The sequence below is a fragment of the Fistularia commersonii genome, chromosome 32, assembly GCF_037954325.1.
Source record: "Fistularia commersonii isolate RoL2024-O1a breed Wild chromosome 32, RoL_Fcom_v1.0, whole genome shotgun sequence".
Classification (NCBI taxonomy): Eukaryota; Metazoa; Chordata; class Actinopteri; order Syngnathiformes; family Fistulariidae; genus Fistularia; species Fistularia commersonii.
The window spans coordinates 10,032,382-10,042,500 of NC_141315.1; the positions used below are offsets into that span (position 1 = coordinate 10,032,382).

The following is a 10,119-nucleotide window of genomic DNA, read 5'->3' on the forward strand; positions in this document are numbered from 1 at the left end:
AATGATCAATGGAAATCAAATGTATCAACCCATGGAGGTCTGGATTAGGAATCACACTCAAAATTAAAGTGTAAAAACAAACTCCAGGCTGATCCAACTTTGATGTAATGTCCTTAAAACAAGTCAAAATGAATCTGTGTTGCTTCCTGAGTGGACACTATGATTTCACAGAAGTGTGATTGACTTGGGGTTACATTGTGTTGTTCAAGTGTTCCCTTTATTTTTTTGAGCAGTATATATATATACATATATATGGGAATTTGACGTCTAACCTCCCAAAACTATCAACTGGATCAAACAAGAGCTAACAATTTACAATGAAAGTGTGAAAACAACCTGCATTAGTTCATTAATGTTGGGTACATAGGAAAAAAAATGCAAAAAAAAAAGAAAAAAAAAGGAAAAAAAAGAATTATAAATAAATAAATGACTAAAAAGAAAATGGAATTCAAAAAATAAATAGATTGAATTAATAAAAAATAAAATAAAATAAAATCATTTCCCTTCCCCTGCTAATGAGCCCGGTTGGTTTTGGAGGCCGGCGCGCCGCCTGCGTCTGCTGACCCGCCGGTGATCCCGCAGCCATGAATGATGCATGAGATCCGGCCGCGGATGAACTCCATTACGCCGCTCAAATGGCCACTTAATAGTCATGAATACGTGGAGGAAGGCTGGGGGGGGGGGCTTCCGGTGTTTTGACCCGCTTCCTTGAAAAACCTGCAGAGTTTGGAAAGTTTTTTTTTTTGGCATATTTGATCCAGGGATGATTATTGTGAATGCAAGGAGGTCTGGAAGTCCACCATCTCCACCATCTCCACCACCTCCTCCTCCTCCACCCCCAGCCTGCTGGCCGGCGCTTCACCTTTGGCCGCTCGGTGACTCGGCGGATCCGGATAAATCAACTTCGGTGTTATTAGATTTTCATTATAATTGTAATTATTTCAACGTTGTCATGACATTTTTTTTTTTACCCCCACCCATCCACCATTTTTTTTTGTTTACACTCTTCACACACACACACAAACACTTGCCCATTTATTTTTTTTTGCACGAGTGGTGGGAAATTGACACTATGCAAGTGGGAGTGGGTGTGTGTTGGGGGTGCCGGTCCACGCCGCTCCCCGCAGCCGTCACCTCCATTGACGGCGGTGAGTTATAAGGTACATTGTCTACACCCCGAAACCATAAAACCCCAACTTTATGGACACCACGTGACTTTTCCCCGCCGTCTCTAAGTCATATAGGCCTTTAGGATGTTGGCAAAGGAGGGATTTTTATTAAAACACAACTTCGGACGGCCGGGACAGGACGCGCTCTTATTTTGGTGGGATTTGACCAAACACACACACACACACACACACACACACACACACACACACACACGGAAACCGGAAGTCAACGCGTCTTCCAGGTAAGCCCGTTTTAAAATCCTTCTCCCGGCGGGAAACCGACTAATAATCCGCGTGTAATCCGGCTCTGAATTACAATGAAATTGCAAAAAAAAAAAAAAAAAAAAAAAAATTGAATAAAAAAAAAAGCACATTTTAAGACGAAGCGGCTGAGAGAGAAACTTTATTATTATTTGTTTGTTTTGTTGTTGTTTTTTTTTTTTTCTTTCAAGCGCTATGAGTTCACTTACAAATACAAAAAGCGTCTTGGTAAAGAGGAGGAGGAGGAGAAAGAGGAGGAGGAGGAAAGGGTGGAGATGGAGGTGGAGGGGGTGGAAAGAGAAGCTTTACATCACTGCCTATATATTCACAGGTTTACCCTTCTGCACTAGAAAATACAAAATAAGAAAAGTCATCACACTGACAGGTTGCCTTTGCTCGTCCTAAAAACAAAGATCATATCCAAGCACGAAATGTCCTATTGAGCTATTTTTCCCCCCATTTCATTCATTTATTTTTAACTATGAAAAAACTTTACGGTTCACAAAGGAAAAAAAGGAGGAAAAATAGTAGTTTAAATTCCACTAAAGCGCTTTTATTTTCTTAAAATGCCTCCCACCCCCCCCATTTTCTCAACTTCCGGTGACATTACATTCAGTAGAAGCAGCATAAGATTCTTCTTGTTTTGTTTTTTTTTTGTTTGTTTTTTTGTTAAGTCTTCTTCCTCTGTACACGTTACTCCTGTTCGACCGTCGAATAAAGAGCTCAAGTTGAAACGGGTGATTATTAACCCTCATCTTCGTCCTATTTACACCCCCCTTTTTTTCATTATTTTTTAATTAGTTATTTCTAATCTATAATACGATAACAACTTAAAAATAAAGGCGATTACTTTTTTTTTGTATTTATATTTTTGTATTCCCTTCTTCTTCTATTTTTTAATTAATATTATTATTATTATTATTATTATTATCACAATTACATGCTGGAAGGTGCTGCGCTTTACAGTACTGATGTTTTTTTTTTTTTAATTTCCCTTTCGATCTCCACCAATAACAACAACAACAACAACAACAACAACGATAATAAACAACAACAACAACAACAACGACGACGACGACGACGACAACAACTACGGCGATGATGTCAAATTAAAAAAAAATGGTGTGGGAAGGGGGGAAATATTTTCAAATGAAATCGCAAAAAAAAAAAAAAAAAAAAAAATTGAAAAATAAAAATAAGTCGTTTAGTTGTGGAAGGCGCTGCTTCCGGTGACGAGGCTCATGCTTTTCAGCTTATTGTCCTTCTTCCACTTCATCCTGCGGTTCTGAAACCAGATTTTGATCTGTCTCTCGGAAAGACACAGGGCGTGGGCGATCTCTATCCGCCGCCGCCGCGTCAGGTAGCGGTTGAAGTGGAACTCCTTCTCCAGCTCCAGCGTCTGGTAGCGGGTGTACGCGGTGCGGGCCCGCTTCCCGTCCGGTCCGGTCATGTCTACGGTGGAGGGGAAGGGGAAGTGGGGGTGGAGGAGGAAGGAAGGAAGGAAGGGGGGGGGGGGAGAAGGTGAGGAAGAGGAGGATGCATTTTTTTTTGTGTGTTTAACGTGTGCAGGAAGGGGGGGAGGAGGGTGCAGGATGCATGCAACATAACCCGGATCCACTGTCTTCTGAATGTCCATCAAACTCCACGAAGAGGAGGATGCACTTTTTTTGGGGGGGTGTTAAAAGTGAGGGGGTGCAGAATGCATGCAACATAAACTCGGATCCACTTTTTTTTCTGAATGTCCCTCAAACTCCAGCTGTAGTTAAGCTGCTCACCTTCACCCCAACACCACATCCCTCCTCCTCTTCCTCTCTAACCCCCCTGAAGAAACACTTTTTTTTTAAACCCCCCTCCCCCCTCTTTAGTTTGCATCCACGCAACAGCTGGCGCGTAAAAATGTAAAAAAAAAAAAAAAAAAAAAACTTAAAGAAAACACGGCAAGCGTGGGTTCGTACCGTGGCTGATGTGCAGCTTCCGCATCCACGGGAAGATCTGCGGCGCCTGGCAGTCGGCGGCCGCGGGGCCGGAGGACGCGGCGCCGGGCTCCTGGTGGTGCTGCGCCCGCGGCGCGGCGCCGGTACCGGCGCTCCCTCCCGCGCCCCGCGCCCCTTCCTCGGCGTCCGCCCCGGCGGCGTTGGGGTCGTCTATCTCCGTGAAATGCGCTCCGGCGCCCTTCCCGGTCCCTCCACCTCCTCCACCTCCACCTCCACCTCCTCCTCCGCCCGAAGCGCCGCGCTCCGGGGACGGGCTCTTCAGCTCCAGCGGCTCCCGTCCGGCGGTGGCGCACGGCGGCTGCACCGGCACCGGTTCCGGCGACGCCAGCGAGCAGTTGGGCGGTTGCCGGTAGCGGGCGTCGGCGCCGCCGAAACCGCGGGCGTCCTCCCGCACGGCGGCGAAGTGTCCGCCCGCACCGGCGCCGTTTGCGCGGTTGACGCTCAGGTCCATGCCATTGTAGTTGTAGCCGAAGGAGCCGGAGTGCATGGCGGCGGCGGCGGCGGCGGCGGCGGCGGCGGCGGGGTCTCTGAACGAGCCGCTCGCCGCGCCGTTACTCCCATAATTCAGCAGCTGATAGTCGGAGCCGTTCGGGTAGCGCCCTGAGAAGGAGTTCACGAAGTACGAGCTCATTTGCTTGGATTTTTAAAGCCCTCGATTTGTAGATCTTTGTCGCTATAATCCGGGCGTGCTTGCAACGATTTATGGACGCAATCATGAATTATACGCCATGAAGCCCCCCGTACTGTACTTCGCCAGGTATGCGGCCAAATATGGGCGAGCGGCGGCGGATCACGTGTCTTTGTTGACCAGTCGTAAATCCTCTGCGGTGACTCGCGGAGGTAATTCATGCTCCGCGGTTACAAATGATGACGAAATAATGGCCGTTAGGCTCCAGTCAATGGTGCCACCCCGCCGCGCCGGGAGGGGCCGAGCGGGCGGAGGGCGACATCTAGCGGCGAGGGTTGGTGCCACACACACCCCCTCCTCCCCCCCCCCTCCCTTCCTTGCAAAACACACACACACACACGCAGAAACACACACAGACGCGCCGCCGATCATCCATCATTTATGTAACAGGCCGCAAAAATAAAAACAAGGGTGGGTAGGTGACGGGGTGAGGAGTAGATTGGATAACACCGTAATGTGTGTGTGTGTGTGTGTGTGTGTGTGTGTGTGTGTAAGTGTGTAAGTGTGTAAGTGTGTGTGTGTGTCTGTGTGTGGGGTGTAAGCGGAAAAAAAACACACGCATCTCTGCGCTTTTACGCACAAGAATTACGCACAGCTTCCTTTCTTGTTTCCTTGTTGGTGGTGATGATAGTAGGAGGAAACAAAAGAAAAGAAGCCAGTCTTTATTTCTATTTACAGTTTTTCTTTTTTTAAACAAATATTGCACACAAAATATCCGCGTCCGTGTGCGTGAGACACGTGAACGAGCATAAATAATAACCATTACAGAGACGTTTTTTTGTTTAATCTGTACAAAACAAGTCTAGAGGCTACACACACACACTCGGAGGTATACAAAATAATAATAATAATAAAATTAACACACAATCCTTTTTTTTTGCCTTCCACCTCCTTTGCAAAAAATTAAAATAAAAACACACAAGCACAGAGACGGACAGGAGGCGGCGGCGCGTCCCGGACGCAGCGGAAGTACCGCCGCGCACATCCGGACGCCTAAACCTTCTAAAAATCGCGTGTGTTTATCTACACTGAAATGATACATCTTTTTTTTTCCATTATTATTTTCTCATTTTTAACTTTCTAAGCGACCCCCAGTGTTTGTTGGCCCCCGGCCGGCTCTAGCTCTTCTTCTCCGCCTCGTCCTCCTCCTCCTCCCCGGGGCTCTTGGAGGGATTCAGCAGCTTGTTCTCCTTCTTCCACTTCATCCTGCGGTTCTGGAACCAGATCTTGATCTGCCTCTCGGTCAGACACAAGGCGTGTGAGATCTCGATCCGCCGCCGCCGCGTCAGGTAGCGGTTGAAGTGGAATTCCTTCTCCAGCTCCAGCGTCTGGTAGCGGGTGTAGGTCTGCCGGCCCCGGCGGCCGCCGCCGCCGAAGGGACCTGCGAGGCAACCACGGGGGGAAAGTTAACCCATTTGATCGAACCAAAACAAAAAAACAATTAAAAATGAATCAATATTGGTGAAAGGAGGAACCCAAACCAACAAAAGTTTGCGGATTATAATTTGGATTAAACCTCGTTATTAATCCAGCGTGTCACACTCCCCTGGAACCCACCGGGGGATTAAAATCACACGTGTAGCCAAAAAGTGTGTGAAAATAAAGGGATATCAAGGCACCTTCCTTGATTAAAACACGAATACACTCGTGTAATTACGTCATTAACGCGGGCCCACACACACACACACACACACCGATCAGTGGAGCGGGACTCTTTTTTTTTTAAAGTCAATTAAAAAAATGAAAGTCAATTTCACACGAATGATAACAACGACTCTAACACTATTATAGGTCAAATAATAATAATAATAATAATAATAGCAATTAATATTATTATTATTATGATAGAGTTCCGGGTGTGAACGTGCACATCATGTGACCTGACCCTGCTGGCTTTGTACAACTGTGTGTGTGTACGTGTGTGTACGTGTGTGTGCGATTCACAAACACGCGCATTCCCACTACGAGGCCCGATCTGATGTGCGTGTGCGTGCATGTGATGATGAAGATGATGATGATGATGATGATGATGATGATGACGCGTCGCCGCTGCATGAAAAAGCGCGCCTCCGTAATGGCAAAAGTTTAGGGTAAAGCGCGACGCGCGCACACGCACACGCACGCACGGGGGGTGGGGGGGTGGAAAGGGGGAGGTGTGGGGGAGGGGGGGGACTCACCGGCGGAGCAGGCGTTCATCCGCTGCATCCAGGGGTAGATGAGGGTGGAGGTCTTGTCGTCGCCGCCGCTCATGGCGATGCCCTGCTCGGCGCACTCCGCCTTCCGCTGCTGCGGGTGGAGGTGCGGATGCGGTGGCTGCGGTTGCTGCTGCTGCTGCGGGAGTTGCTGCGGGAGCTGCTGCTGCGAGAGTTGCTGCGCCTCGTACGGAGACTCGTCCCGGCCGGCGAAGGCGCACGACCCGTCCGCGTCCTTGTAAAACGCACCCACCGGGTTGTAGTCGCACGGCGGCGGCGGCGGCGGCTGCGGCGGCGCGCCGGCGCCCGTCCGCCCGTAGATGGCCGCCGCGGCCGCGGCCGCCGCCGCCGCCGCGCCCGTCTGCTGGTAGTAGGACGCGGCGTTGTTGGCCGCCCCGTAGGTGGCCGCCGCCGCCGCCGCCGCGCTGGAGTAGTGTCTTAACGGGTCGCTATAGCCCGACGAGTAGAGCGGGATCTGGCCCAGGAGGGAGTCCTGCCCTCCCGGCAGAGACACGGGGAAAGTTGAATTAACAAAATAGGAACTCATTGGGTGGACAGCGGGGCGGAAATACTCCCGAGGAAAATGATTTGTTGTCTTTTATAGTCCAAGTGCTTTTGCCATTACTTTATCGGAGATTTGGTTTTTGCCTGAGAGGGGGGGCGGGGGTGCGCGGGGAGCGCCGCCGCTGAATGCGGAGGGGGGGACGCGGACCATCTGATCCACCTCTGGCCAATCACCGCCGCCGCCGCTCTGCACTATTGCACCCACGGGGGGCTCTTGTTGCGTGTAGGAACCCCCCCCCCCACACACACACACACACACATGCACACACACACACACACACACACACACACACTCCACCCCCGGTGGAACCGAGCGTGGAGTCTTGCCTTTTACGCACGCAGATGCAACGGACCAAACACATGTATGAGCGCAATTAGAAGGTGTGTATGTGTGTGTGTGTGTGTGTGGAAGACAACAAAAAAAGAGGCAAGGTGTGCGCGCTCACGGGCACGCAAGCAAAACAAAATAAACATCAACAGCGGCAGCAGTAGCGGCGGTGCGTCTTCCATCCCCTCTCTCTCTCGCTCTCACACACACACACACACCTTTTTACGCACACAACATCCGCTCTTCTCCAACATTCCGCTGTGCACGCACATGCATGCGCACAGGCACACACCGGCCTTCACCCAGGCCACCGATAATCGATCACCCGGATCGATACTCAATCCAATCAACTGATACCACCCCCCCAAAAAAACAACCAAAGGTGAGAGCTCGTTTGTGACGCGCCACTAGTCCACACGCGCACGCGCATACACACTAAACATCATCATCATCATCATCCAGCAAGAACATCAGAATATCATCTTTTTCCCAAGCGTTTCAGCAGATTTGATCATTAATCGATCACCAATCGAAGCGATCTCGGATCAATGCCTCGGTAATAATTCGCGATCGATCAGCAGAAATTCACTTTCAGCCGAAACCAATCACCGGATCAAGGAAACAAAATGTTGCGCAATCGCTGACCGAACCGTTAAAACGGATGGACGTGGGGAGAAGATTCGGATTATAATTCCGCATTAGAATCTCTCAGTTTCCACTCTTAATTTAATAGGTTTAATTGAATTTTTTTTTTTTCCCAGAAATCTATGTTTGTGTTTTCAGAGGTGAACACGCAAAGGGGGGAAGCGGAGAGGGGGGGGGTGGAAGGGGGAGGCGATGGGGGAAGCAGGCCGCAGCCTCCGCGGCCATCATGGCGGCGGCGGCGGCTGCACCTCTGGGGGGAGCGGGTGGGTTTGCCCGGTAATTCCGCTTACACTTATGCATAAAAATTAAAAAAAAAAGGAAACAAAATAAATAAAACACCAACAGGGTGTAGCTTGAGTGGAAAATATGGAGGCCCGGGGACAGAAACGGGCCCACGGCTGCAAACAAACCGCGTCTTTTTGAAATAAAAAGACGTTTTTCGGGGTTTGCACCGCCCGGGGGTCCCGTCCGGGTGAGCCGCTCACACCCGGAAAGGCGACAACATCTCCGGCTTGGAAAAACGTCACGGCCGCCTCTCCTACCGGGACCGGAAACACACCGACAACACGCTCCCAGACGCCGGTGCAGCTGCAGCGGCGAGACAAACACAGGCTTTCAATGCTGTTTCCGATATTTTGGATTTTTTTTTTCGCGTGGGGAACGGTGCACGGAAGGTGCACGGTGACCCGCTTCCCCCCCGCGGCCTGCGGGGGAAGCAGCCGCCGTGAATGGCCGCGTCTGAGAAACATGGTGCCCTTACCTTTGTTGATAATCCATCACCGACTGCTGCTTCTGCTCCTCCACGGTGGTTCCTCTCACCTCCTCTCACGTCTCACACACACACGCACACACACACACTTTCATCTATAAACACACACACACGTTGCTGCAAGAGGTAAATCCCCGCAACACGCAGATCCGTCATTTTAGCGCAGGAACCGCTGCAAAGAGGACGAGCTGTCACGGTGTTTTAGCCCGAGTGTTGTTGTTAGTAGTGTGTGTGTGTGTGCGTGTGTGTGTGTGTGTGACTTAAAAAAAAATGACGCATCTCTACGTATTTCTGCGTATTTACGCACGGAAAGCATCCGAGCCGAGACGGAGTGCGGATGAAGAGGAGCTGTGTTAAAAGAAAGAAAAAAGAAAAAAAAAAAGAAAAGAAAACAGCAGCTGCAATAAAGAAAAGGGGAAAAAAAAAGAAACCTCGTGGGAAATAAGTTGCCGTTTCCGCTACCCATGTGACCGGCTTCGACCAATCAGGACGCAGCACGAGTCGTAAACTTCCACGGTTAAGTTGTAAATTTTCATAAACAGCTGCCCGTTTTTTGTGCTTTCTCTCCCTCCGCGACCTCCTCCTCTTTTTTTTCTCCTCCTCCTCCTCATCCTCCTTCTGCACCGCCATCTTTATTTCCAAAAAGGCCTGAGATTGGAGGGAAACCAAAACATCAGCAACCGCGGAGGATAATCTTTGATTTTTTTTTCCTATCAATGCAAATCTCGTTATCAAATTTTTCTTATCGCGAGATTTTGTTTGTTTTGTTTTTATTTTCGTCAAGTTATTTCGAAGTGGATCCCGATCGAATTGCAACCCTTCCTGGATTTGCTCAAGCAGTTAAATATATGTATTTTCTTTTTTGTCTTTGCAGATTACGGCGGATTATTACCTTGGATTAAATCATTCACAGCCTCCGCGACGTTAAATAGTGCGCCAGAGATCCCGAGTCACCTCTGCGATTTGAAGGTCGGCAGACTTGTGTTTTGTTTTGTTTTTTAACCCCAATTTAGAAACACACCATTAAAGATATATTTTTTAAAACACATAAACACACTTTTACTCTCTCCCCTAGTGCCGTGCACGTCGCTTCCGGCCGGGCAGAGGACGCCTCTTCCCTGACCGACGTTTATTGACGCAATAAAAACATAAATTCCTACGATCCACTCGTTTCCTTTCTGGTTTATTTAAAAAAGAAAAGTGAAAAAAAAACTAAAGAGGAAATGATATAAACATTTTTTTTAATCTCCGTCGATCATCGATTGAATGATTTCAATGTATTTTCGATCAAATAATCTGTTTCATCCGGTTAATCTCGTCGGATTATTGATTTAAATGCATTATAATTACCTCTCGTTTCAATTCCAGTCGATTAAATTGCCTTTTTTTTTAAATTCAAACCGATTTTAAAAGGTTGAATCGTCACCCTGGGCCCTCTCTCTCTTCCTCCTCCTCTTCCTCCCGAATTACAACTAATCTGTTTTCGATTGTACTCATCGCGCTCAAATT

The 10,119-nt window shown here is 48.8% G+C and overlaps 2 protein-coding genes across 2 annotated transcripts; both read right to left on the bottom strand.

Moving 5' to 3' along the window:
- Positions 1–1,230: 1,230 nt before the first annotated feature.
- On the bottom strand, positions 1,231–4,168 carry LOC147215443 (homeobox protein Hox-B5b-like). The gene is made up of 2 exons (XM_086139719.1): positions 3,386–4,168; positions 1,231–2,882 (listed from the first exon to the last, which is right to left on the bottom strand). Exons 1-2 carry the CDS (start codon positions 4,053–4,055, stop codon positions 2,635–2,637), a joined length of 918 nt encoding a protein of 305 aa, XP_085995845.1. The 5' UTR covers positions 4,056–4,168; the 3' UTR covers positions 1,231–2,634.
- Positions 4,169–4,889: 721 nt separating this feature from the next.
- hoxb6b (homeobox B6b) lies at positions 4,890–6,888 on the bottom strand. The gene is made up of 2 exons (XM_086139773.1): positions 6,290–6,888; positions 4,890–5,493 (listed from the first exon to the last, which is right to left on the bottom strand). The coding sequence occupies exons 1-2, from the start codon at positions 6,849–6,851 to the stop codon at positions 5,231–5,233; spliced, it is 825 nt and encodes a 274-aa protein (XP_085995899.1). The 5' UTR covers positions 6,852–6,888; the 3' UTR covers positions 4,890–5,230.
- Positions 6,889–10,119: the final 3,231 nt, after the last annotated feature.

Coding starts and splice junctions, on each gene's coding strand:
- LOC147215443 (XM_086139719.1), bottom strand. CDS start 4,055: ATGAGCTCGTACTTCGTGAACTCCTTCTCAGGGCGCTACCCGAACGGC. Junction 2,883..3,385: donor GAAGCTGCACATCAGCCACG/GTACGAACCCAC, acceptor CCTCCACCGTAG/ACATGACCGGACCGGACGGG.
- hoxb6b (XM_086139773.1), bottom strand. CDS start 6,851: ATGAGTTCCTATTTTGTTAATTCAACTTTCCCCGTGTCTCTGCCGGGA. Junction 5,494..6,289: donor GATGAACGCCTGCTCCGCCG/GTGAGTCCCCCC, acceptor GTTGCCTCGCAG/GTCCCTTCGGCGGCGGCGGC.